Below are 26,123 nucleotides of genomic sequence, written 5' to 3' on the forward strand. Positions count from 1 at the left end.
GGAAGACTTCGTTTCAAAGTAACACAAAACCAGAGATTAGGAACACAGCCATAACGGGACATACTCCCATGCCAGGCAAGCATCCTTCTCAACTTGCATATTTCTGCACGCCCCTTGCTGCTCTCATGTGCTGGTGTGGAGTATGCTCAAGTTCCTTGGACCCAATACGCTTCGAGTCAAAGTTAGATAAGACGAGCCTTGCGAAACTAACGCCAGCATTGAGGGCATCACTGGTTTATTCGGACAGCTGCGCTGTACCAAGCATCGCTACGTTGTGGACAAGTTGGCGCCAGATTTTGTTTGCATCAATATCTCGGCCTACAATCGAGTGGAAACTTTCAGTAGTAGTTCTATATCTTCACTGAAGCACACACTCATACCAGTCTTACACAGAACCCGTTCGGAATTCGTGCAAAGTAGTTGCCTGTACAGACCCTTCATCGTAGAACATGATTACCAATCCAAGAACCAGAAGGGCGACCCTGGACGGACTTCTGACTTTTCAAAAACTTGAATAAATAAACCCCATCAAAGATATTACATTATGTAAATATATTCATTGACGCATTACAAAAAGAATCTTGAAAACCTCCCGACAATATAAAACAACAAATTTATTATTCAAATTTAACATTTATAAAATACATATACAACATTTTGTTTTCTTTTCAAAATAAAATATATTAAATAACTGATTGTCATGCTTCTAAATTGCAAATACAAATTAAAAGAATTCATAAAATAAAATAAATTGAATAATTGTGTTGCGATGTATTTATTGATAATCAATATTTACACGAATTTCAAATTAAGTTTTATAATTTTACAATATAATTGCATTAAATTTTGGAATTATTCTTATCTTAGTGAATTATTACTCGCTTTTGATATGTGTTATTTCACCATGTTGTTGATTAATGATTTAAATAATGCAAAAATGTTATAGAGTAGATATTTTATGCTCTATTGTGTCTACTACTTTGTACTTAACAGTGCCGAGTCTGACCACCAGTCGCCGTCGCGGCCAGCCTGACGGGTGGAGGTATCTTCGCGGCTTAGGAATGACGACTGGTCAGATACATTTTTGCCGTCATAGGAAGTGAAGTCCAAAAATTGTACATCCCAATTCTCATTTGGATTGCCATCATTTTGGACAGAAGAGAGAGCACCTTGCGGCGACTCATACAGACCTTGGACATCTTTCATCCCAAGGTCGAGCATGTCTTGGAAATCGCCCGCAATTCCATAAGGTGCATTGATCAATGCAAAGACAGCGGCCTCTGTGTTTCCGGATGAAAAGACCGAGTATTCATCCACAAGGCTGCCCTTGGGGCTTGCTTGATTTTCCATCGATTTTGACTTGGATGTGTGCTCATCCATAGCGATCAACTCATTCCAAATCTTCTTGACAAATTCGATTGGCGAGTTCTTTGACAGCTCCGTGTATTGGGCCTGCTCCTGATCAAACTCTTCTTGAGTTCGCTTGAGAGCTTCCGCGAGGTGATCTGGCGAAGTGGTAACCATCGGCGATCCTGTCCTGGTCATAGGCGTGACTGTCTTTTTGGAATCGACGTCGGGCGTCTCACTGAGTGGCGCTGATGGTGTATCAGTCTGCTTGCCCTTGAAGATCTTCGTCTTGGTCCCACTCTTGGTACTTTCTGTAGTCTTTGGCGAGCTCGTTCCAGTGATCTCAAAGTCCTCATTAAGATCACCAAGCTTGGCCCGTTTGTTGAGGGGCGATTCGACGTTGAGCGAGCGCTTCGCAGCTTCCTCTTGAGCCTGCTTGGCGCGCGCAGCCTTTTGCGCCTGTGCCATAGCTTGTGATGCTTTGGCCACAATTTGCTGTGCAAGGTTGTCGTCGTTCACTCGAACAAAGCCAATGCACCGCGTCATTTGAGTTTTGAGCTTTTCCAAGTCAGTGAGCCGCAAGATACATTGCCGCTTAGGAACTAGAGCAAGCTGGTCGTCAAACATGTAAATCATGATCTTGACGCGCTTTGCTGGTTCAATATTACCAGTCATGGCCAAGAAAGCCGGTAACAATGCAACAACAGTTGCCTTTAAGGAGACCAGCTTCTTAATCTGCTCCAGAACCTGGGAACGTTCGGTTTCTGACATGCTTTCAATGATAGGAAGTTTTGGTCTTGAAGAAGCCAAGCTAGCATCCACGCGCTTCAGCACCGTTTCAGCATCTTCCAGCATCTTGGGCGTGACCTTTGTCTGTGTCTGCTGGTTCTTTTCCGGCGAAGCTGTAGGGGCTTTAGGTGCCACCTGTGGCGGCCGTGCCTGCGCCTGTTGTGCAGCCATCTGTTGTATCGCAGGCCAATTTTGCCCGGCATTCGACTGGGCCTGTACCGGCATGGCTGTCGCGTTCTGCACAGGCCTTGGCTGCTGTTGCTGCTGTTGCTGTTGCTGTTGCTGCTTATGCTGCTGCAAAAGCTGAGCAAGCTGCTCTGGTTTGAGCTTCAGCTGGGCAAGCTGTTCTGCTGTGATAGGCAAGTCTTGGCGAGTAGCCGAATTCATCGGCTGCGCAGGCCGCTGCTGCATTTGTGCAAAAGGCTGTCCCTGAACCATGTTGAAGTTGGGCCGGGGAGTTGTATTTTGCATTGCAGCGCCTTGCAAGCTAGGGGGAATCAGCGGGTTATGATCGCTCCGGCCAGGCATGGAAGTACTGGGTATTGGGTTGTCGCGCTTCACATTAGACATGCTCATCTGATGAAGCATAGCGCGGTTCCACACTTCTTCAAATAATTCCAAGAAGGAGCGGTACACCTGCGCAATCTTTTGGGCAGCCATAGTCGCCTGTGGAGACTTGGCCATTGCCAGACCCAGCGTGACGGCGACGGTGGGCCACGTCCCCTTTTGGGTGACCATCTTGCTTCCTCCCAGTGCCTGCACCACGGTGAATAAATGATAGAGGTCCACTTCGCGCCCATCCACAACGGGATTCGAGTGGAAAGACTTTCCGTGGTGATTCATCAGATCGGTCAGTGCCCGCTTGAACTGTTCCGGGCTCGGTGTCATTACCGGCGGATTCGACGTATTCTGCACAGGCTTTTGCACGCCCATCGATTGATTGAAAGGCTGAGCGCTGAGCGACGGGCTGCTGGTGCCCACCTGGTTTTGATTGTGCATGTTCATCATGGGGTTCTTGGCTTGCGCACTAAAGTTGACGCCAAAGTTGGGCACATTTTGCTGCACTTGCGGCTGAACCATGCCCATCTGCGGCGAGTTGACCTGCTGCTGAACATTGTTCCGCTGCTGTGCCAGCTTTTGGACCAACGCTGTCTGTACGCGTGTCAGCTCTTGGTGCGCGCGCTGCAGTGCTTGGCGCTCGTTATCAGGGATCGCCGTAGCCAGCTTCTGTTCCACTTCGCGGATCCGCTGCTGGATCGTGCGAACGAATTGCACACCCTGTGCCATATTAGGCTCTTGTTTCGCTTGTCCCATGTTGTCCTGCGTAGGTATCGCATTCATCTGTGGCTGAGGCACCGACGTCGAGGCCGGAGTCTGCATCATCATCGATGGCTGCTGTTGCACCGGCTGCTGCTGCATGGCCTGCTGCTGCATCGACTGCAAGAGCGCAGCATACTGCGCGTTCGGCACGACGTTCGGCTGTGTCTGGGGCTGTTGTACCGATTGCTGCTGCTCGATAATCGCACGCAGCTGGACTAGCTGATTGGGCGTGAGCATCCCCGCCTTGGCCTTGGATGCCATATCGGCGAGTATAGCACTCATATTGTTCTGTGCCGGTGGCCTGACCATGTTGGCGGCGTTCATCGCGTTAGGCATACTCGCCATCGGCGCAGGCTGTGCCTGCTGTGGCTGCAACATCATGTTCTGGGAGAACTGATTGGTGGGCATAGGTTGCTGTACAGATGAGTTCTTTTGGTTCAGAAGCGTTTGGAGCTGCTGCGCAGAGAGACTGTTTAGAAAGTCTTGCTGCGACTTTGGGAAGGCCTGGACATCGTGCTGCGGCTGCATCGCCTGCTGCTGCTGTAACAGCCGTACGATCTGCTGCTGCACCCCAGGATCAAACTTCCCTCCTGGCGTAAATCCCGACATCACGGGACGCTTGGGTTCTGGTCCAGCTCAGCGATCTAACGATAGTGCCAATCGCGGTGGTGGCCTGCAGGTCGCTTTTAGAGCCCTGTGCGGGATACGCAGCTCCACATTGTGTATTTCCACGACAGCCTATGGGGACGGCATGCAGCTATGGCGGGGTATGTCGTCATGCCAGGCAGCATAGGGAAGGCGCGGCACAAAGAACTAGAAGTAGGTGAAGGAAGAGTGCACAGAGAGCATAGCTTGCGTGGGCCCATAGAGTGTTCGGCATGCCGGGGCGAAATCGGCTACGCGGCTGTGACGAAGCGGCCGGCGGATCGTCTGTCTGATCACACCGTGTTTTCGAGTTCCAGGCCGATATCCATTTCTGGCTCCTCCTCCTTCGGAGCCGAGGCGGTGCTCGGCGCGGATTCCGTAGCCGGAGGCTTGGCCGTCGTCATCGTCCGCATATCTGCCTCCATGCGCTCATAAAGAATTCTGCGTTAGCCATTGAACATACGCGCGCTCGAGACGCAGGCGCTGGATGTTGCGCTTGATGCGCAGCGTCGTCACCTGGAGCTTGTCGTTTTCCTGCGTCAGCTGTGGCACGTACACCCTCGATCTCGCGCACTTTGCGCTTCAGCTCCTTATACTTTTGGCGGTACTTGGTCGCATCGCTCTGGATCGCAACAGACGACAGATACGCCTTGGACTTTTGCTTCCCGCTCGGCGGGACGCTCTGCATCGGCGGTGCTCCACTCGCCATGGTGAGAGACACGTTCGAAGGTGGCACGTGACTCGACTGGCGCTTTTGTTCTTCTACGATGGCGAGTCAGAACGAGGCCAAGCCGGTCGCTCCGGAGGAGCTGGCTGAGGGAGTGAAGAAAATCCAGGTGAACGAGAAGCCCCAAAAGGCGAACAAGAAGGGTGGAAAAGGCGGCGAGAGCTCCGACTCGCCCCTCGAGTTTGAGCCGAAGCCGGCCTACTTCCAGTCTCGCATTGACCTGTTCAACAAGGTCAAGGCCGAGCACGATGCTGCGCTTGCTGCGAAGCAGCGCGTGCCGATCAAGGTGACGCTCCCCGATGGTGCCGTGCGCGAGGGCACCGCGTGGGAGACCTCGCCGATGGACATCGCCAAAGAGATCTCCAAGAGCCTCAGCGAGCGCATCGTCATTTCCAAGGTGAACGGCGACCTGTGGGACTTGGAGCGTCCGTTCGAGGGCGATGCTACGCTCGAGTTCTTCGACTTTGAGTCGCCAGAAGGCAAGCGCGTCTTTTGGCACTCCTCCGCGCACGTCCTCGGCGAGGCGGCCGAGCGTCACTTTGGCTGCCACCTGTGCATTGGTCCCCCCACCGACGAGGGCTTCTACTACGAGATGGGTATGGGCGACAGCGGCGAGCGTGTCGTGCGCCAGGAGGACTTCCCTCCCCTCGAAAAGCTCGTGACAATGGCCGTCAAGGAGAAGCAGCCGTTCGAGCGCCTGACGCTGACCAAGGAGCAGCTGCTCGAGATGTTCAAGTACAACAAGTACAAGCTGTACATTATCAACTCCAAGATCCCCGACGGTACCTCTACGACCGTGTACCGCTGCGGTCCGATGATCGACCTGTGCATGGGCCCCCACGTCCCCAACACGGGCCGCATCAAGAACATGGCCATTCTGAAGAACTCTGCGTCGTACTTCCTCGGTGACCAGGCGAACGACTCGCTGCAGCGCCTGTACGGCATTTCGTTCCCCGACAAGAAGCAGATGGTCGAGTACAAGCACTTTTTGGCCGAGGCTGCGAAGCGCGACCACCGCCGCATCGGCAAGGAGCAGGAGCTGTTTATGTTCCACGACCTGAGCCCCGGAAGCTGCTTCTGGCTCCCCCACGGTGCGCGTATCTACAACACACTCCAGGACTTCCTCAAGACCGAGTACCGCAAGCGCGGCTTCCAGGAGGTGATTTCGCCCAACATGTACAACTCCAAGCTGTGGGAGACGTCGGGCCACTGGGCGAACTACAAGGACGACATGTTCACGCTGAACGTCGACAAGGAGACCTTTGCGCTGAAGCCCATGAACTGCCCCGGCCACTGTCTCATGTTTGGTGCGCGCGACCGCTCCTACAAGGAGCTTCCCCTCCGCTTTGCCGACTTTGGTGTGATCCACCGTAACGAGGCGAGTGGTGCGCTGAGTGGTCTTACGCGTGTGCGCCGCTTTGTCCAGGACGACGCGCACATCTTCTGCCGTACTAGCCAGATTGAGGAGGAGATGGCGAACTGCTTCGACTTTTTGCGCCACGTCTACGGCAACTTTGGCTTCACCTTCAAGCTGGAGCTCTCGACGCGCCCTGAAAAGTTCCTGGGCGACATTGCGACGTGGGACGAGGCGGAGAAGCGCCTCGGCGCGGCTCTCGACAAGTTTGTGCCTGGCGAGTGGGAGCTGAACCCCGGCGATGGTGCCTTCTACGGCCCCAAGATCGATATCACGATCAGCGATGCGATGCGCCGCCAGCACCAGTGCGCCACCATCCAGCTCGACTTCCAGCTGCCGCAGCGCTTTAACCTCGAGTACAAGACGCCACAAGGCTCTGCCGAGGCCGACAAGCATACCGAGCGCCCGGTCATGATCCACCGCGCGATTGTCGGCTCGCTCGAGCGCTTCATTGCGATTCTCATTGAAAACTTTGCCGGCAAGTGGCCCTTCTGGCTCTCGCCGCGCCAGGTGCTCGTTGTGCCGGTCACCGGCAGCGTGTACGGCTACGCGGAGAAGGTCCGCGCGAAGCTCTGGGACGCCGGCTTCTTTGCGGACGTCGACCTCTCTGACAACACGCTCAACAAGAAGATCCGCAACGGCGAGCTCGCGCAGTACAACTTTGTCTTTGTCGTGGGCCACGAGGAGCAGGAGTCGGAGAGCGTCAACGTGCGCAACCGCGACACGGACCCCAGCGTCGCCAAGGGCAAGACGGAGACGATCGAGCTCGCCAAGGCCATCGAGCTCCTCCAGAAGCTCAAGGAGTCCAAGGCGCTTTCCAACCAGCTCTCGCAGTAGATGTAGCTATGGATCCTTTGCCCACGGAGCACGCACCGGAGGCGTCGACGTACGCGAACTCGCCGCGGACGCGGCGGTCGTCGCACGGCCGACCGGCGTCGAGGTGCGCGATACGGGTGCGGTCGACACGGCGCGCATCACCCACGGCGACGGCGTCGGTGTCGGCGCGTGGGTCGGCCACGGATACCCGACGCCGCCAAAGACAAAGTGCTGCACGACCGGGCGCTTGAGTAGGCACTCGGCATCGTACATTTTCAGCATGCCCGTATAGACTTTGTACCACGACGCGACGTTCGACGAGACATCCGTGAGCAGCGGCGAGTGCTCGGTAAACGGGCCGCGCTTGAGCGAGTGGATGCGTGCGAGGGACGAAATGTACAGATTGGGTATCGGCTCGGCACCTGCGACGGGCGGCACGTAGTACAGCGTCTCTTGCACCGAGATCTTGGGGCCCGCGCGCGGCTCCTTCCAGGACGCATAGGGGTACAGGCTGCGGTTCACCACGCCTTGCGGCGTGAGCGTCTCGGCATGGCGCAGCTGTGCGGCGCCGATAATGTACGGGGCGAACTGGTAGTCGTCAAGGCCCCACACGCCGTGGCTCCCGGCCGGCTCGAGCGAGTAGTGGTCCTGCAGGTGCCACACGACACGTAGGTACGCAGGGAAGACCTCGAGCGCAAGCCGCCGCTCGGCCGCCGCAACGTCCGCCGCCTCGTCGGAGCGCACAAAGAGGCGCAGGCGGTGGAGATAGCCGAGCCACGCCAGGAAGTTGAGCTCGTGTCCGGTGCCGTAGTCGATGCGCACGAACGAGCCAAAGGCCTCCAAGAGGTACGCACGCAGCTCCACGATAAACGGGTGCAGCGCAGGCGGAAGCAGCGCCTCGTGCAGCGCGTCCAGCTTCTCTTCGAGGCGTGCGCCCCACGTCCGAAACGCGAGGTTGCCAAAGCGCTGGCTCGTCGTGTGCAGTTCGATCTCGTCTGTCCATGCATCGAGTGTCTGCAAGAGCCCCAGCACACGCTCCACCGCATCGTCCGACGTGCACCGCGCCGCCGCGTCGGTCCATGCGACCTGCTGCGTAGCGTGCCCGACACTCGCCTCGCCGAGGCGCATCACAAAAAGGACCACGGCATCGTGTGCTGCGCTCTCGCGCCACAAATCCACATCGCTATCTTCGCGAATACGCCGCTGGGGCGCCGTCAGCGCCCCCACGGCCTCCGCACCAACCCACGCAGGGAGCGGCAACGCCAACGCCATCGTGGAGAAGTGGAGGTTCGCTCCGGCGATGTGGAAATTTGTGCGCCGTGCGCTGAGTACGAGCGCGGTGCGCCGCAAGGGCCATGCGCTGCTCCCCGAAGGCTGGCAGGTGGTGATTGGAATCGAGTGCCATGCGCAGCTCAAGGTGCCGACCAAGCTCTTTAGTCGTACGTCGCCCGACTCACCCAGCGACCGTGCCACCGTCGGCCCAAACGTCGCCAAACACGCATGTCTCGGCGTTTGATGCCGGCTTCCCCGGCATGCTCCCCCGCCTGCATAGCTCGACGATCGGTGCGGCAGTGAATGCGGCGCTTGCGCTGCAGTGCAAGATCGAGAACTACTCGACGTTTGACCGCAAGCACTACTTTTACGCCGACCAGCCGATGGGCTATCAGATCACGCAAAAGCGCAGTACGTCGCGCGGCTTACCCAGTCCCCTATGCGAAAGAAGGGCGTGTCTCGATCAGGGTCGAAGACGGCTTTCTGAAGAACGAGGCGGATGCGATCGACGTTCCTATCGAGCAGGTGCAGCTCGAGCAGGATACGGCCAAGTCGGCGTACTATACCGTCGACGGCGAGCGCGCCGGGCGCGTCCAGCTGCTCGACTTTAATCGCGCCGGCGTCGCGCTGATCGAGATCGTGAGTGCGCCGGCGATGCGCACGCCAGAGCAGGCAGGCGCGTACGTGCGCAAAGTGCGCGACCTGCTGCGGTGCGTCGGCGCGTCCGACGGCAACATGAACGAGGTAGGTGGCCATGCTTATGCAGGGCTCGCTGCGGTGCGACGTCAACGTGTCCGTGCACAAGTTCGGCACGCCGTTTGGTGCGCGATGCGAGATCAAGAACCTGAATAGCGTCAAGTTTCTGATGCAGGCCATCGGTACGTCGCTCTACTTACGCAGCGCACGAGGCCCAGCGGCAGTACGCGGCGCTCGCGGCCGGCGGCGAGGTCGAGCAAGAGTCGCGCGGATTTGACGAGGCCAGCGGCACGACCTACACGATGCGCAAGAAGGAGGATGCGCCCGACTATCGCTACCTGTACGAGCCGAATATTCCCCCGCTCGAGATCCCGAAAGAGCGCATCAAGGCGCAGATCAAGGAGCTGCCCGAGCTGCCCGATGCGCGCCATGCGCGCCTGCGCGAGACGTACGGCCTGTCTGTGCGCGACATCAACGTCCTGACGCGCGTCAATGCCGACGACGACGCGACGCCGCCACCGGAGCGCCACGCGGAGCTCGTGTACTGCCCCAACGCGGTGGACTTTTTCGAGCACCTGGTCGGCGCGGGCGCCGCGCCACAGGCGGCGGTCAACTGGACGATCCACCACCTGCTCAAGGAGCTAAACGCGGCCGGCGTCCCGTTCCACGCGAGCCCCATCCCCCCGGTCGTCGTTGCGGAGCTGATCAGCCTCGTCGACCAGGGCACAATCACCGCCAAGACCGCGCACACCCTCCTGCGCGAGATGGTCGATACACGCACGATTCCGTTCGACGGCACGCTCCAGCTGCGCCAGCGCATCGACGCCCGCGGCCTCGCGCAGCTGTCGTCCGACGCGGATCTGCGCCCTCTCTGCGAAGAAGTCGTCGCGGAGCTGTCCAAGGATGTCGACGCGGTCCGCGCCGGCAAGTCCAAGGCCATGATGAAGCTCGTCGGCGCAGTCATGCGCAAGTCGGGCGGCCGCGCCGACGCGGTCGCCGCCACGCGCCTCCTCGAGCGCCTCGTTGGTACCTCCACATAGATCCCGTCCACGATGGGCACGTCCGCTGAGGAGCTGCTCCGCAGTGCGGAGAAGAAGGCGTCGTCGACTGGCGGCTGGTTCTCGTCGTCGTCGAGCAAGCATGAAGAGTCGATTGAGCTCTTTAAAGAGGCTGCGAACAAGTTCCGTGTGGACAACCGCATGACCGAGGCCGGCCAGGCGCTCGTGCGTGCGGCCGAGATGGAGCTCAAGACGGGCGAGAAGGACTTTGCCTCGAACTCGTACTATGAGGCGAGCAAGTGTTTCCGCATGACGCGTCCCGACCAGGCGATGATGGCGCTCGACCGCTGCGCCAACCTGCTTGTCGAGCGTGGCCGTTTCCGCCAGGCGGCGGACCGCAAGAAGAACATGGCCGAGCTGTACCGCGACGACCCCAACCGTCTCGACCAGGGCCTCGCGGCGTACGAGCAGGCGGCGACGTGGTACACTCAGGAAGGCGCGAGCGCCACCGCGTCCGCGTGCAACCGCGAGGCGGCGCAGCTCGCGATCCAGCTCGAGCAGTACCCCAAGGCGATCGAGCTGTGGGAGGCGGTCGCGGCCGCGAGCCTCGGCAGCAACCTGACCAAGTACTCGGTCAAGGAGTACTACCTGAATGCGGGCCTGTGCTACCTCGCGATCCCCGACGTCGGCGCGGCGACGCGTGCGATGGGCTTCTATGCGCAGCAGGACCCCGGCTTTCCGTCTACGACCGAGGGCCAGTTCCTGCACGGCGTCCTGCAGGCGTGCGAGCACGGCGAGCTCGACGCGTTCGACCAGCGTGTACAAGAGTTTGACCGTATGAAGCCGATCACCGGATGGCGTGCGACGCTCCTGCAGAGCGTGCGCAAGGCCATTTCCGACGAGCCGGATCTGTCGTAGCTACAAAACATCCTTGAGCGAGTGCGACGCGCTGCCCCGCTCGAGCGGCTTGCGCTGGTCGGGCGACGGCTTCCACCCGATCATAAAGATCGGCGCATAGGTCGCCGGGAGGTGGCCTTCCGGCGTGCCGTGCAGCGCCTCGTACGTCGCGGCAGCCGCGAGGAGCGTGTCGCGGCGCAGGTATGCGCGGCGGTTGATCACCGCATTGCTCTCGCCCATGTCGCGCAGGTCTTCGAGCAGCTCAAAGAGGCCGGGGTAGTGCACCGTCACCTCGTCCAGGTCGACCGTCTGCAGGGTAAAGCCGGCGCGTGTCAGCAGCGACGACACGTCGCGTGTATCGGTCATGGGCGAGACGTGCACCGAGAGGCCGCCGTGGCGCTCCTGCTCGGCGACCAGCAGGCTCGAGCGCAGCTCAAAGAGCGTGTCGCCGCCCATCATGTAGCCGAGGAACACGCCGTCAGGCTTGAGCGCACGCTGGATCTGGATCAGCGCGCCAGGCAGGTCGTTCGTCCAGTGCAGACTCCCGCTCGCAATGATGCAGTCCAGCGAGTTTTCTTCAAAGGGCAGCATCTCCTCGTCCACGACACGCCGCTCGATCGCAAAGGGGTACTTGGCGTCGTCGTCACGGTCGCGGTTCAGCATATCGGCTGCGTCAGTCGCGCCACGTACCGCTCGTGTCGCACATAATCAGCTTCTCGACGCCCGTGCCTGGCACGTCCAAAAACTTGCGCAGGTGCCCTGCGCCGGCGCCAAGCTCGACAATCGTGGGATACGCACGCTTGATGTCAAGCAGGCGCTCGGCCAGGCTCTCTGCGGCCATATCTCGCACATAGTCCGTGAGGCGCGACGGCTCGCCACGCTTTGCCACGTCGAATTGCCCGTGCTCGTTGACCGGCGCACGCACCGCCGCACGCGAGCGCTGCCGCTCTTTTACGTCGCGGTCAAAGATCAGGTACGGCGAGCTGGCCGGCGCATTCGTCGGCGTCGCACGCGCAAGTACCGCGCTCGTTCGCAGGCCCCGCGCCATCGGACGCAGCCATCCGTGCATGGTGGAAGTGCTGACTAAGCATCTACAGATGGCGCCGCGCGGCAGCGCGCAGGCGCGTGTCAAAGGAGGGCGAGCGGATCGGGTCGTTGGGCTCCTGGAAGGGGTTCATCATGACCTGCATTAGGACGAAAACGTACCTTGACCCAGAGCTCCCACACATCCATCAAAAAGTTGCGGATGCCTTCCTCGTGTTTGTGCTCGTGGAGAATGATAAACTTGGCGTCTGCGTCAGCAAAGCAACGTACTGCCAGGCACCAGGAACGCAGAAACGGTCCAGTCGTTGATGCGGTCGAGCGACTTGAGGTAGCTGCGTCAGTAGCGCGACGACGTACACGGAGCTGTCCACAAACTGCTTGTCCTCCAGCACGTCCAGCGAGCCATGCGCAATCATCTGCAAAATATGGTGCTCGTCCGCAGCCGCGCCGCGGTTGTCCTCGGGGGCAGGGCTGCTCGCCGCAGGACTCGTCGCGCCTTGGCGCGCTAGCGGCGCGGTCCACGTATTAAAGGCGGTGCTGAATCCAAAAATTCCGCTATTCCGCGACTGCTCACCACTTGGCCGCGTCGCTGCTGGCGCACTCGGCGCACGCGCGCTCAAGTCCGCCTCGTACAGCAGGTTGTCGCGCGTCCCGACGATGCAGAAGTAGTACGGCATCTGGTGGAGGCGGAGAGGCGGAGGAAAGTGGAGGTGTCTTTGATGGCACGACCAGCGCCGCCGGCGGGCGAGCTGCCGGCCCTCGAGCGCGTCCAGGTGCAGCTGGGGACGCTGCAGAGTGCGGGACTCGCGCAGCGAAATGCACAGGAAAAGGTTCTGCACGCTCTCGATACCGAGCAGCAGATGGTCGAAGACGCCCTCGTGCAGCTCGCCATGAGCGAGCGCCAGGCAGCGAGCGACCGCGAACTCGTCCTGGCGCCGGCTACGCAGCAGGTGCGGTACGCGCTGCCACTGATGAGCCGCGACGCACTGGCCTCGATGCCGCTCCTGGCGCAGCACGCGGCCCAGCGGCGAGAAACACGCGCACTGCTCTCCACGCCACCGTGGAGCGCCCAAGACACCGAGTGCCTCCGTATCGCCGCGGAAAACGAGCGGGTGCGCGCCATGGCGCTCCAATCGGATCCCGGCTCGCTCGACTGGGAGCGCATCGCGATGCAGGTCCCATTTCATACCCCGCTCGACTGCCGCACACGCTGGACATTCTTTGAGCGCCCAGGCATCAACCACTCGCGCTGGAGCACCGGCGAGAAAAAGGCGCTCGCAGAACATGTATCACAGGATAAGGATGTGTCGTGGGAAGAGGCCGCACAGGCGCTCCAGACAGGCAGGTCGGGGTACGCAGCACTCGAGACCTACCAGCGGGGCATCAAGCCGGCGATCGACTGGACGCCGGAACGCGACGCGGCGCTCCTCGCCGCTGTCCAGGCCGTGGGGCCGGACTGGAAGGCGGTCGTGCAGCACCTCGGCTTTCCTGCGTTCTGCGCCTCGTTGTGCCACCAGCGGCACAGCAAGCTCAAGAGCACCGCGCTACGGCTGGGGCGCTGGAGCGCCGAAGAAGATGCGGCACTCCGCGCGGCCGTCGGCGAGTACGGCTGCGACTGGAAACGCGTCGAGATCCACGTGCCGGGCCGCAGCGGACAGCAGTGCCGCGAGCGATGGGTGGGGCGCCTGGCGAATATCCCAGAGGGCGAAACGCAGGCGACACGGCGTGCATGGCTTCCGGAAGAGGACGCTCGGCTGCGTGCCTGCGTGCATTCGTGCAAGACTTGGGTCCAGGTCGCCGAAAATGTGGGCGGACGCTCGGACAAGATGGTGCGCGAACGCTGGATCCTGCTGCGGCGGCGCGACGAGGACGAGGCGCGGCGACAGCGTGGCGAGCCTGTTCCTCCACGCAAAGGGGGGAAGCGGCCAGACGAGCCGCTCGACAAAAAGGGTGCGTAGATCTACGTATGGGATACGGAAATGTGCATTTTGCGGTTCATCCGCGAGGACTACATTGTCGGTGCAAATAGCGCGATGCGTGGCGCCAAATAGCGCGACGTGTGCTCGGTAGAGCCCAAGGAGCGCAAGCGCCTCCACAATGCCGGCGACGGCAAGGGGTATACGTTAGTATGCATGGGATTGTGGAGTATGCCATAGGCGGTCGACCATTTTCGGTCGCGGCTGTGCCTAGCGAACCACCTTGTTGTAACACTTTCGTACGGCTGTACCCTTTCACACTCATGCCGCGTACTTCGTATGCACAAGTTGCCCGCGAAATTATCGAACAATACCTCAATGCCATACGAGCGGAGCAGCACAAACGCAAGCTCAGCTTTTCTGAGCTGGGCCAGCTTCTCAAGATCAAGGAGAAACGGTTGCAAGATATGTACGTCCGAATCTCTGCTAATTTAGAATGGATGGGGCGAGTGCGCCTTCGTTTGAGGAGCAAAAGCGCATATGGGACACGCTCAACTTGGGTCTCGATAGCGCCTTTTTCAACCGCATCCTCAGCAGTCATATTCACCGAAGCAAGCAAGCTATACTACGTGGCCAAAGTTGGTACTATCACTCATGTCAGAACTGCCCTATATCCAGCTGAGCTGGTCGCTCATGCTGTGTGCCCCCTACATTATCCACCAAGTGTATACCCAGGTGTGTTTCAACGGCGCTTACACTAGACCAATCTGCAGCGTACCTTTCCCGGAAAGTGGACTTGTGACATTGACTTTATGGAGAAAAACCGTACCTATGCCCTCACGTTTCAAGGAACTAGCGCAGACAACACTAGCCAAGGCCTTCCAACGGCTGACAATGAAGCCCTCGAGATCGAGTATGATAAAGTTGTGGCCCGGATACTCTACTGGAATTTCTTTGTGAACCTAAAAGGCGCGTTAGCAGAGTGTACCTTGCCAATGCACCGGGTGGCGAGCAAGCTCGACCTTGAAGTGCCTTCTCTTGCAAAGATGTGCGTAGCCCGAAACTCATGTGCAGTATCAATGGCTCACCCAACCCTAGCCGGAGTGACATCTCCAAGCTCGTCTCCTTTTTCTGTCTGAATCGTGAGGAGGCGATCATCAATAACCACGTAACTTTTGCCTATTACATCAATCTCGAGCGGTTATTTGAAGAGTTTTGTGGTATGTAATACGTCTCTTATGCATACCCCATCATGATCCAGCTACGCCGCACACTAAAGAGGAATTCCGGCTACATTTGGAGTCAAGTCTCTCAAAATGTACGTGGAGATGCTTATCTAACACGAGGCACCAGACACTTTCCTTGAGTCGTCTGAACACTATGTATCGGTCGAAAATGACCCTGATGACGGGATCAAGATCATTATAGAGGGGGAGCTTGAACGACTTCCGCAATGCACCATAGAGGAATAATAGCAAGTCTACACACGTCCTAGCCCAAGTGTTGACCGATTTGAAGCTCTATCAAACTACTCAAGAGACAATATCCAATCACCAGCTTGACACTATTGCACCTTTCCATTCGTACTCCAGTCGGCGGAATTCAAGGCTTGTTCTTGTTCTCCGATCCATCAGGAACCGCACTCGTGCTCGCACGAGGGGCAGGGTGGGAGTTGGTCGCGTTCGGCTGCGCAGCGGCAGACGTTTCACAAGCGCTAGTGCCCGAACTAGGATCATGAAAGAGGTTGGTCGCGTCAGGCTTTGCAGAAGCAGGCTCTCCGCGAGCCTTGTCGCGCTCCGCCAGCCATTCTTCAATACGACGCTTCGTGCGCTCGGCGGTCCGTGCCATGTACGGCCTGCGGAAGCCTGGGTACCCGCTCCAGAATCCAGGAGGGTACTTGTTAGGCATTTCCATCTCGATGATGTTCACCTCCTCACCATTCTCAATAACGGTTTCTTCTTTGAAGTGGATTTCGAATCCATCATCATCGTCTGGGTCAGGGAACATCCGGTCCAAGAATTCCCGAGTTTCAAAGTCATGTACGGAAAGTGGGTTTGACATGATAACGAGGTTGGGGCGGGGGTGAAGACGAGACTGTAGGGCAGTGCTTTATTTATAATGTACAGCAAACATGTCGATGCGTACGTGGTATGACATTCAAGACGAGATCATTCTCGGAAAGAATGGGCGTCCAATGAGAGTGAGCCTCCACCATAATAGGGAGCGGCAGGGGTGTACTGCATATCGTAGTAATTTGCTAAAACATGTACCCTTTGGGTTAATGAGTGAGCCTCCACATCAATATCTCAAGCCAGTGAATGCGACTGTCTCTTCGACAAACTTGACTCTCGATAGTAAAGAAGAATTAGCGTTCATGAAACAAGTAACCTTTATTACTGCCGACTTATCCCGGTTTGTCTTGTGTCACATCTGGACAAAGCATTGGACAGCGCTATGAAATGTGTGGCACCCAATAAAGAGCGAGCCTCCACCTCAACGGAGAGCGCCAGGGACGTACATACATACCTATGCATGCTAACGTGGTGCATGTTCGTAGCAAGTATCCATTGAATAGTAGTGGCTGTGCTTCCGAGCAAATTACAAGCAGAACCCTACCTTCGTTTCTCCCCTCACCTACTGCGCTGTAACCCATGCTCCAGACCCCGTTCAAAGAAGTCCTTGGCTCCGTTATCGAACACTATCTCAAGGCTATAAAATTTATCCAGCTCCAAAGAAAGCTTAGCAACTTGGAACTTGCAAAGGAACTGAGAGTCGACGAGGGGTATTTGAGGGGCATGTGCGTTGTTGACTCTCGCTGCTAACCTATAGAATGAGTGGGGCGACACGTCCTGGTCCTGAAGACCTACAATGTGTACAGGAGACGCTTGGATTGGCTTTTGATGAAACGTTCCTCAGTCGGCTCATTAGCAGCCATCTTCACTCAAGTGGTGAGATTCTATTTTGCGGGCAAGGTTCGTACAGTGACAACTGACAACAGAGATGCTTCTCGCCACACTTAGCTGGACATTGCTTAGCTGTGCCTCGGATATTCTTGACCAAGTGCAAACCCAAGTAAGTTCTTGTCTTGACACTCATACTAGTCTAAATGCTTAGGTCCACTCCCGGATGCTTGGGTTTGCGACATCGATTTCATGGTGCAAGATCGTATGTTTGCCATTGTTTTCCTGGGTGCCTATCATAAGACGGATCGTGATAGTTCAGCTCCCGAAACCGACTACGAATCACTCGAGCTCGAATATGATAAAATCAGCGCTCAAATTTTATACTGGGTCTTCTTTATGAACTTGAAAGTTGCCCTTTCTAAGAGCAAAGTGTCGATGGCCAAGATTGCTAGCGATCTAGAATTGGACTTTCATCGCCTTGAAAAGATGTAAGTTACCTGAAAGCTGCTAATTAGTAGTATTGAAGGTACCACCAAACCGAGTGAAAACGACATCTTGAAGTTGATCTCCTTCTTCCGGCTGAACCATGATCAATATATTATCAAAAATAATGTATCGATCGCATACTACATACGCCAATACTGGCCATTTCAAAAATTTTGTGGCAGGTATTTCATTCCTAACACAGACCCTTTTATTGTTCAGCTACGCCGTACATTGCAAAGGAATGCCAGTTATATCTGGCATGCATTTTCGGAACAGGTTTGTGTATGCCGAATTTCTGACCTTGGGTTGTGGATGGGCAAATCGAAAAGGGTTCTAACCACGTCTCTGTCGAACAAGTATCCCGTGGAGACGGTCATGGTATCAAGATTGCGATTGAAGGAGCACTTGTTACAATTCCAAGATGTCCACAAGTAGGCCTTCTTTCAAGTCGATAAAAGTGAAGGTTATATGATTTTGCAGTCTTAGCGATATAGTCCTCGATATGCCTGCCTTCACGGGAAGGTCCGGCCAAAGGGGAAGGGCGCTGGGGCTCGCGGTTACTCGGGGAGGAACTCATAATGGTAAGGAGAGGGAGAGGGATGGGGGGCGTCCTTTTATAACTTTCGTTTCTGCACCTCTTCGCAACGAGCCGAGGCTTCCGTTCCCTGGAACGAGGCCTGTGCGCTTGTTAGTAACACAGTGGAGATTCACCCAATAATAGCCCACCACCCTCGCTTGCGCACAGACGCGGTAGCCAATCCTTGGTATTTTCCGTGTGTCACAAATTCATATCGACATATGCAAGAGCTACATAGTTTATCCATGGGGTCTGTACGTGGAAATTCTCCGAGGAAATATTTCAGGCATAGAATGTGTCGATGTCGCTCGGCGATCGCACAGCCGCACGTGCTAGTGAGCCTCGAGGACAATGCCCGCGGCGACCGTCTTGTCGTGCAGGCAGTGCTCTAATAATGCTTTGCAAACATGCTAATGCACACTTGGCGTTAGAAATAGGTTTAGACCAAGCTTTGATAGAAGAGACGCCCAATGAGATAGGTACTTCCACGTAGGGATATTGAAGAGGGCGTGTCTAAATATGCACGCCGACGTGGCGCATGCTCAGTAGCTAGGCCTCTTCTCATGTGAATATTGTGACCATACTGCCCTTGGAGTGGACATGAAGACTTTACCACGATGATCTACAACCCATGCCATCAAGATGCTCGTGAAATCGTTCATCACTACCTCCAAGCTGTAAAAAAAGAACAGCGCAAAAGAGGTCTGAGTAACCGCAAGCTGGCCAAGGCGCTTAGAATCAAACTGAAACGACTAAGAGACATGTGAGTCTGAATCAACGTAGCTTACGTTCAGTATGAATGGCACCGTAGCCCCAGACTTCGATGAACGTGAGCGTTTCTATGACATTTTGGGTTTGTCGTTCAGCAAGGTCTTTTTCAATCGTCTGCTTCGAAGCCATATCCAACGAAGCGGTCACATGCCTCTTTGTGGCCCTGAATCACTCTTTGTTGAGCTGAATTGGTCATTGATGACATGCGCTCCCGAGATACTGGCTCAAATGCGCGCCCAGGCTAATCCACTTTGTACCCACCCGGATGACTGGACGTGTGATATTGATTTTATGGTTCAAGATCACACCTTTGCCATTACATTCCAGGCTATCAAGACGGACAGAGTCGGTGCCCCTGTGTCTAACATCAATGGTCTTTTATTCGAGTACGACAAAATCACGGCACAAATGTACTATATGACGTTTCTTTGGAACTTGAAGAGGGCCTTGTCTAAGACCGGTTTGTCATTGGAGACTGTGGCCAGTGACCTCGAACTCGACGTGGATTCTCTTGCAAACGTGTATGTGCTACGAATGTATTACTCATACCTAGTATTAACGGAACGTCAGCGCCAAATCAAGTGGGCATCTCCAAACTCGTCACCTACTTTCAATTAAACGAGAACCGGGCTCTCATTTCAAACTGTACTGAGCTTGCCTTTGACATACACCAGTACAAGTTGTTCCAAGACTTTTGTGGTATGCTTCACCTCTTACACAGATCCAGTCATTGTATCGCTGCGTCGTGCTCTGAGAAAGAATCTTATTTACCTGTGGCATGCATTCGCGGAACTGGTACGTACAGGCTGCGTAACTAAACTCTGGCACCAGATGCATATGTGGACAAGGCCATACATTATGTGTGGACAAAGCAGGTCCCTTGTAATGAGGGCAACGAGGTCAAAATTATTATCAAAGGAGATGTTCGGCCAAAACCACAAACCTGTCCAGTAGATCAACTTTTTAGTATATAAACGTCATGACTAACAAACGGTATGGGATTGGTTTTCCTGCTTAGCCCAGTCGCGCAACGTTTGGTCCACTTCCAGAGGAGAGTAACCAGGTGGTGGCTGGGCTAGATGAAGAACCGGTCTCTCGCCTTCATACTTTAGAGCAAGACTAGGACTCACAGCGTTAGAGCGGCTGTAAGGAATGGTGACAGTGATACTAATCTTGTCCTTGGCAGTCTTCGATAGCCATCGTACCTGCACCCTGGCATTAGCTTGATCAAATCCCGTTCGAGGGTTCTTGCTTATATCAGCCCAAAGCATATCCGGATGCCAAATTTTCTCTCGGAGGGAAATGATAATGGGATGCCCCAGTATCATTTCCTCCTCCAAGCCGACCATATCAGCAAGCACCGTACAAAGGAGGTAAGCCATACCCTTGCTGGAAGTGAACTTCAGAACGTGATCGAGAAGGGCGAGCTCATGGTGATCTGGTGCAATTCGGGCAAAACATCTACGTTAGACATGACACGTACATCTCGTAAATCTTGTCAATAGAAAGACCAGTGTCTTGAGCCAGTGCCTCGGGCGACATACCCTCACTCCTCATGATGTTTCGAAGAGCGTAGGCAAAGGTCTGGAGAAACCTAAGTGCAATACGGCGACTGTAAGACAATATAGCAGCGATAGCAGGCGAGAGTTCAGGCGTAGTTCGACATCCCGGGCGGTTTGGCACAGTTTTCGCAATGGTATGAAGGACCATACCTTGAGCAGAAAACTTCTTTTCTACTACCAGTTCTTCATGAGGGATAGTCAGGCTTGCGCCACACTTCTTCCTAACCTTTTCAACAATATCCGACGAAAGCTCCTGGACTACGTCATCCATGAGCAAATCATAATGAGATTCAGCTCCGACTGGTGTCAATCCCATCATGGTCCCGCACCAGACAACAAACATGAAGAGGAGCCCAGGAACCCACAGCGACTGTGCACAGCTGACTAGGCACTTTACGACGTTGGTACTTTTGGGATTTTCGCCTCGAAGGACCCCCTCGAGCTGCTCATCGGGAACGCCATGAAGGGCACCTTGCCTGAGGCGTTCTTCAGCATCAGAGCCAATTTTTCTATTGACTTCCTGTCGAAGGAAGTTTAACTCATCGTTCGCCGCACAGACCTCGGATTCGAAGGTATATCCCTTCTCTGGACGGGAAATGAGAGCCGAGGAATTCATGGTGGGATAGAATGCTACCCCTTTTTGTCGATGGCTTATATAAACTACATTTCTTGAAGCTCTCGTTCAAGATGATGTGGACAGGGGCTCCTACATTACGGTCCGTGCATGCATATGGCCAACCAAGGGCCAGACAATTCTCAAGGGTTCAGTGGAGAGCCAAATCTCAAGTACCTCTACAGCACTCCTGTGCATAGCGAATTCAGCCTCCACATCAGCTTGAAGTGGCAGGAGTCTGCATACCAACGCATGCCAACGTGGTGCATGCTTCTAGCGGGAGTCAGCTCTTGGTAGTGGCTGTGCTTCCAAATGTGGTGCAACATAAAAGACTATACTTTGCACGTTTATCTCTTTCCACCGACTGCACATTAATTCATGATCCATACCCCTGCACTACATTTCCTGCACTCGAATTACCCGTGACATCATCCATATGTTCTCAATCACGTTCTTGTGACCTCTTTGCGGTCTTACCAAATAAATAATCACTACAATACACTCTAGAAACGCGCAATAGCCTCGAGGTCATCAGCGTTGATCCAGTCGCTGTCGAGTTCCAGCAGCAGCTTGTTCACGCGATCACGCGCATAGACAGGCCACGCCGGCGTGTCCCAGAAGCGCGTCTTGATGCCACGCTTGTGCGCCTCCTTGATCAATCCCGAGATCGAGGCATTGACCTTCTTTGACGGTGCGTGAATTCCGGTATAGTTTAGCGCGGCCGGCGTAAAGTCGGTCGAGGCAATCGGGCATAGCGTCGAGTTCCACTCGTACTGCACGCCATGAATCTTTGGGCCGCCGAGGTGGAGCTTGGTAAGCTCGCAGTCGTAAAACACGTCGCGCTTGTGCTTCGGTGCGACCTGGTCGATCGGCGTCGCGCCAGTGCCGACGACAATCACTGGCCCCGGAATAATCTTGCCGTTCTCGTAGCGCGTCAGGTAACCCTTCTTGCGCAGCGGCTCGAGCGCCTCGACGACGTGCGGCCACGATTGGTTGGCGTTGTTCTTAATGTCGACCATGAGCTGGATGGGCTGCGTGTTGCCGACGCCCAGCGAATAGTAGCCGTTCCACCACGGCGACTTGTCCGTCTTGACCGACGCCTGGAGGTCGGCAAAGAGCGCCGAGGCGTCATTGTCGACGTGCTTGGCGTTTGCGGCGTTGGCCTGGTCGATCGCCTTGACCAGCGGCTGGACTGTGAGCGCGTCAAAGGTGCGCTCGCGCGTGAGCGAAAAAGCGTCGTGGCCCACGTAGAGCTTGTTGTCCTTGGGGTTCAGCCAGACATCCGACTCGATGCTCAGCACACCGTACGACAGCGCCTGGAACACGGGAACCGGGCGCTCGTAGTCGTTGTGCGAATGCACAAAGATGGGGTAGGTGTTCCTGTTCCAGTCCGCAGGCGACTGCAGAATGCTCGCGTTCTTGCCGCCGAATGGCGCATAGTCCGGCGTCACTTCAGGCAGTCTCGGCGCGAGCTTCGCAGCATAGGCAGCACCAATCAGCAGCGGAGCGAAGGGGACGAGCATGATGAGCGTGGGTGGGCAAAAGGCAAAAGAGACGTGTTGTCCAACGGGTGTGCACGCGCCAGGAGAGTTGTCCTCGTGCCATGAAGAGCCAATGAGAGACCACATACGAAATGAGGAGCCGGCCGAGTGCACGGACCATATCTTCAGACTTGGACGAGGAGCGTTCTGCAAACCTACGTAGCGCCTACATCACCCCTGCACTTGGCATTGTTTCAAAGCACGCGTTCTCCTAGGGAAAGCGCCGCCCTGCCAATCAAGTTCTCTCTCACTCTACATCTCAGGGCGGGCGTAGAACCGATCGGCCGAACGCAGGGGCCACATCACACCATATCCCAGCCCCGTTGCGTGAATAAGCTATGGATTTGAAACGCTGGGGGCTAAGATAAAAGAAGCTTTTTATAGTCTCCTGGATAGGCCCATTGCCGGCCATGCCGCGTATACTCCAGCCTGGCGAGTTTGAGCAGTCGCTAGACGAGAGCGACGGCTTTCGGACGGACTCTTCGCTCGATGGCTTGGACGACGAGAAGCGCGAGAAAGCGAGCGCGGAGCTGTCCGACTTTCACATCTTTCAGAACAATACCCTAGTCGACCACTGGGCTGGTGTCTATGACAAGTCCGAGTACGAAGGGCGGCACCGGTTCGACCCCTCCTTTACGTGGACCAAGCAAGAAGAGCGCGAGCTGGTATGGAAATTGGATACGCGGCTGATGCTGCTTGTGTGGGTCATGTTCTTTTCGCTGGACCTGGTGCGGCACAATCTGAATCGGTCGCTTGCGAGTCGCAGCGAGAAGCACGGGGGAAATATCTTGGAAGAAGTGGGCCTCTCTCAAAACGATATCAACCATGGCATGCTGGCGTTTTACCTGTCGTTCCTGTGCATGGAGCTTCCGTCTGGCCTGATTTCCAAGCGGCTCGGTCCCGAGGTATGGGTGCCTACGCAGATCATTGCGTGGTCCATCGTGTGTGCGTGCCAGTCGGCCATCACGAACAAGGCTGGCTTTTACATTACACGCGTCTTTCTCGGCATCACGCAGGGCGGTTTTATTCCGGACATGTGCCTGTACCTCACCTACTTTTACACGTCCAAAGAGATGAATGTGCGCATGAGCTTCTTTTATACGGTGCTTGGCGCGTCGCAAATCATCGGCTCGTTTCTGTCGGTCGGCTTTATGCAGCTGAATGGCCTCAATGGCTGGGCGGGCTGGCGCTACCTCTTTGCGCTGGATTCGGTCATTTCCGGCGTGATTGGCCTGCTGGCCATCTTTTTGATGCCAGCGACCATTACGAAGACGACGACGTTTGCGATCCGCAAGCCGTGGTTTACCGACCGCGAGGAAAAGATCCTCGTGAACCGCCTGCTGCGCGACGACCCCACCAAAGGCGACATGAACAACCACCAGTCGGTCACCTGGCGCGGCCTCTGGAACTGTCTGAAGGACTACGACGGCTGGGTCATTTACGCACTCGCGTTCCTCGTGCTGATCCCCTACCAGCCCCCCCAGACCTACCTGTCGTATATTCTGAGCGACCTAGGCTTCAATACGCTGATGAGCAACTTGCTTGCGATCCCCGGCATGGTGCTCTTTATGGCCAACGCGCTGTGGATGGCGCAGCTCGCGACACGCTTCCGCGCCCGCGCATGGACCTCGGCGCTGACCAACGCGTGGGTATTTCCGTGCCTCGTCGCGCTCCTGTGTATTCCGCAGAAGCAGGACTACTACTGGAACTGGGTGCGCTACGGCCTCTACAGCCTCGTCACCGCCGTGCCCTATCCCCTGCCGAGCATTGTCGGCTGGGTCTCGGAGAATGCGTACTCTGTGCAGACCCGCACGATCTCGCTCTGCTTTCTGAATATCACGGCCCAGATCGGCTCGATCGCAGCGACATTTGTGTACACCGACGGCGACCAGCCGTTCTACCTGCGCGGCAACACGGCCATGGCCGTATTGGCCGGCGTCTCGGTCGTGCAGTGCGTGCTGACGCCGCTCTACTTTACCGCGCGGAATCGGTACAAGGCGAAAAAGTGGGCACAGCTCTCCCCAGACGAGCAGCAGGCCTACGCGGTGCACTCGCGCGACTTTGGGCCCCGCCGCCTCGATACGCGCCTCGCGACATAAATAGCTGCACGGACTCTTACCTCCACATAACATGCCCCGCGTAAAGCGCGAAGGGAGCGAAGAGGCGCGTGCGCCGAAGCGCGTACGGGGCAAGAACCGGACGGGCGGCGATGTCGCGTCGCTGCTGAAGCTGCATGGCATCCAGGCGCGTGCGGTGGTGAATGTCGCGTGGCCGGAGGCCGGGCGTGCGTCGCTCGTCGAGACCGACGTCGGGCCCGAGGCCGCGTTTCTGGCACGGACACCGACGCGCGACAAGCTCGTCGACGTGGCGTGGCGCCCTCCGGTGCACTGGAACGCATGGCAGGAGACGCCGGAGCCGGTGCGGCGGCGCATGGAGCTGCGCAATGCGGCGCCGATCCCGTTATCGGTCGGGAGCGAGGCGGTGCACCTGGCGCCGTACGAGGCCGTGTCGCTGCGTACGTCGGTCGACCTACTCACCCAGCGGACCCCAAGAGCGACCGAAAAGTGCACTTGCTTGATACCGGCGGGCATATCTACGACATGGCGTGGGCGCCGCAGGCCGACGCAGACAGTACGTGCTCCAGCTCACCAGACGCCGAATGGCTCGCCATTGCGCGTGCGCCGGACCGCACGACGCGCTCCCTGGTCGACGCGCCGCTGCTGGGCGGCGACATCCAGATCTGGAAGTTTCCGCTGCACCAGTCGACGCCGACGCTGCATGTCGTGCTCGAGAGCGAGGGCGGCACGCCGCTGCGCCTCGCTTGGCAGCCCGAACAGACCGGGGGCCTCGGCGTGCTTGCCGCGACGTACGCGGACGGGAGCGTGCGCATTATGCGCGTGCCCGACGAGGAAGCACCGACGGGCATCGCTGCGGACGACGTCCGTGTCCTGCGCCTTGCCTCGGCGTGCTTCAGCCTCGACTGGCAAGGCGACCGCCTCGCTACCGGCTGTGTGAACGGCGACGTGGCCGTGTGGGACGTCGCGAGCGACCTCCCCCTCGTGCACGCGCCAGTGCACGACACGCTCGTGAGCGCTGTGCGGTGGCAAGCGCTTCCTCCCGTGACGACGGACGGGATCCCCGACGCTGCGCAGCAGCCGACGACGCTCCTCACGCTCGGGTGGGACGGCACGGAGCTCATCTCTGATGTACACTCGATGTACACGCCTGTGCGCCTCGCACACACCCGGGGTACGTTTGCATGCTAATACAGAACCACGGTATGCTGCTGCCTGGGCGCCGTACGGCGGCCTGTTTGCCGTGGACCTCGGTGACAACCACTTTGGAAGCGTGTCGCTGCGCACGCACGATGTGGGCCAGCATCATGCGCTCGGCTTCCACCACGGGCGCATCACGGCGCTCGCCGCGTCGTCCTGCCATCCGTACGTCGCGAGCGGCGCGACAGACGGCTCGGTCAAGTTTACCAACGTGCTCGGCGCGGGCAAGCGCAAGACAGAGGACGGGAGCCGCGTACGTCGACCGACTTACCCAGGCCATGCACAAGAGTTTCCGCCTCTCGTTCAAAGACGCGCGCTACATCCTCGAGGATACCTTTTACCCCGAAGGCGTCTGGCCGCAGACCGCGACCAAGACTGCGCCCCCGTTCTGGCACGAGTGGGACGCGTCGGTGGCGATTACCGCGCTGGCGTACAGCCCCAATCCCGCGCGCGCGCTGCTGCTCGCGAGCGGCACGGCGCTCGGCATGGCCCGCATCGAGTGGATCTAATCTAC

The 26,123-nt window shown here is 56.9% G+C and overlaps 12 protein-coding genes across 12 annotated transcripts; 6 read left to right on the forward strand and 6 right to left on the reverse strand.

The window, feature by feature from the left end:
- Window positions 1-874: 874 nt before the first annotated feature.
- On the reverse strand, window positions 875-4,065 carry MJAP1_004075 (uncharacterized protein; the record flags this gene model as incomplete). Its single annotated transcript, XM_060267996.1, has 3 exons — window positions 875-881; window positions 1,181-1,995; window positions 2,170-4,065. The coding sequence occupies 3 exons, from the start codon at window positions 4,063-4,065 to the stop codon at window positions 875-877; spliced, it is 2,718 nt and encodes a 905-aa protein (XP_060123979.1).
- Window positions 4,066-4,394: 329 nt separating this feature from the next.
- On the reverse strand, window positions 4,395-4,810 carry MJAP1_004076 (uncharacterized protein; the record flags this gene model as incomplete). Its single annotated transcript, XM_060267997.1, has 3 exons — window positions 4,395-4,542; window positions 4,565-4,635; window positions 4,658-4,810. The coding sequence occupies 3 exons, from the start codon at window positions 4,808-4,810 to the stop codon at window positions 4,395-4,397; spliced, it is 372 nt and encodes a 123-aa protein (XP_060123980.1).
- A 58-nt stretch (window positions 4,811-4,868) lies between these two features.
- On the forward strand, window positions 4,869-7,079 carry THS1 (threonine--tRNA ligase; the record flags this gene model as incomplete). Its single annotated transcript, XM_060267998.1, has 1 exon — window positions 4,869-7,079. One exon carries the CDS (start codon window positions 4,869-4,871, stop codon window positions 7,077-7,079), a length of 2,211 nt encoding a protein of 736 aa, XP_060123981.1.
- Window positions 7,080-7,085: 6 nt separating this feature from the next.
- RRD1 (Serine/threonine-protein phosphatase 2A activator 1) lies at window positions 7,086-8,330 on the reverse strand (the record flags this gene model as incomplete). The annotated part of the gene is made up of 1 exon (XM_060267999.1): window positions 7,086-8,330. The coding sequence occupies one exon, from the start codon at window positions 8,328-8,330 to the stop codon at window positions 7,086-7,088; it is 1,245 nt and encodes a 414-aa protein (XP_060123982.1).
- A 28-nt stretch (window positions 8,331-8,358) lies between these two features.
- MJAP1_004079 (uncharacterized protein) lies at window positions 8,359-10,942 on the forward strand (the record flags this gene model as incomplete). The annotated part of the gene is given in 6 exon segments (XM_060268000.1): window positions 8,359-8,497; window positions 8,520-8,741; window positions 8,764-9,074; window positions 9,097-9,208; window positions 9,231-10,048; window positions 10,067-10,942. The coding sequence occupies 6 exon segments, from the start codon at window positions 8,359-8,361 to the stop codon at window positions 10,940-10,942; spliced, it is 2,478 nt and encodes an 825-aa protein (XP_060123983.1).
- On the reverse strand, window positions 10,943-11,990 carry MJAP1_004080 (uncharacterized protein; the record flags this gene model as incomplete). The annotated part of the gene is made up of 2 exons (XM_060268001.1): window positions 10,943-11,589; window positions 11,612-11,990. 2 exons carry the CDS (start codon window positions 11,988-11,990, stop codon window positions 10,943-10,945), a joined length of 1,026 nt encoding a protein of 341 aa, XP_060123984.1.
- A 22-nt stretch (window positions 11,991-12,012) lies between these two features.
- TRS20 (TRAPP subunit) lies at window positions 12,013-12,642 on the reverse strand (the record flags this gene model as incomplete). The annotated part of the gene is made up of 4 exons (XM_060268002.1): window positions 12,013-12,105; window positions 12,128-12,213; window positions 12,236-12,297; window positions 12,323-12,642. The coding sequence occupies 4 exons, from the start codon at window positions 12,640-12,642 to the stop codon at window positions 12,013-12,015; spliced, it is 561 nt and encodes a 186-aa protein (XP_060123985.1).
- Window positions 12,643-12,684: 42 nt separating this feature from the next.
- Window positions 12,685-13,923, forward strand: MJAP1_004082 (uncharacterized protein; the record flags this gene model as incomplete). The annotated part of the gene is made up of 1 exon (XM_060268003.1): window positions 12,685-13,923. One exon carries the CDS (start codon window positions 12,685-12,687, stop codon window positions 13,921-13,923), a length of 1,239 nt encoding a protein of 412 aa, XP_060123986.1.
- A 21-nt stretch (window positions 13,924-13,944) lies between these two features.
- Window positions 13,945-14,988, forward strand: MJAP1_004083 (uncharacterized protein; the record flags this gene model as incomplete). Its single annotated transcript, XM_060268004.1, has 5 exons — window positions 13,945-13,984; window positions 14,036-14,081; window positions 14,392-14,477; window positions 14,543-14,616; window positions 14,980-14,988. The coding sequence occupies 5 exons, from the start codon at window positions 13,945-13,947 to the stop codon at window positions 14,986-14,988; spliced, it is 255 nt and encodes an 84-aa protein (XP_060123987.1).
- Window positions 14,989-21,296: 6,308 nt separating this feature from the next.
- MJAP1_004084 (uncharacterized protein) lies at window positions 21,297-22,316 on the reverse strand (the record flags this gene model as incomplete). The annotated part of the gene is made up of 1 exon (XM_060268005.1): window positions 21,297-22,316. One exon carries the CDS (start codon window positions 22,314-22,316, stop codon window positions 21,297-21,299), a length of 1,020 nt encoding a protein of 339 aa, XP_060123988.1.
- Window positions 22,317-22,744: 428 nt separating this feature from the next.
- Window positions 22,745-24,433, forward strand: MJAP1_004085 (uncharacterized protein; the record flags this gene model as incomplete). The annotated part of the gene is made up of 1 exon (XM_060268006.1): window positions 22,745-24,433. One exon carries the CDS (start codon window positions 22,745-22,747, stop codon window positions 24,431-24,433), a length of 1,689 nt encoding a protein of 562 aa, XP_060123989.1.
- A 31-nt stretch (window positions 24,434-24,464) lies between these two features.
- On the forward strand, window positions 24,465-26,118 carry MJAP1_004086 (uncharacterized protein; the record flags this gene model as incomplete). The annotated part of the gene is made up of 5 exons (XM_060268007.1): window positions 24,465-24,849; window positions 24,876-24,965; window positions 24,987-25,583; window positions 25,606-25,862; window positions 25,885-26,118. 5 exons carry the CDS (start codon window positions 24,465-24,467, stop codon window positions 26,116-26,118), a joined length of 1,563 nt encoding a protein of 520 aa, XP_060123990.1.
- Between the last annotated feature and the right edge of the window lie 5 nt (window positions 26,119-26,123).

The sequence above is a fragment of the Malassezia japonica genome, chromosome 8 (genome assembly GCF_029542785.1).
Source record: "Malassezia japonica chromosome 8, complete sequence".
In the NCBI taxonomy this organism is placed as follows: domain Eukaryota; kingdom Fungi; phylum Basidiomycota; class Malasseziomycetes; order Malasseziales; family Malasseziaceae; genus Malassezia; species Malassezia japonica.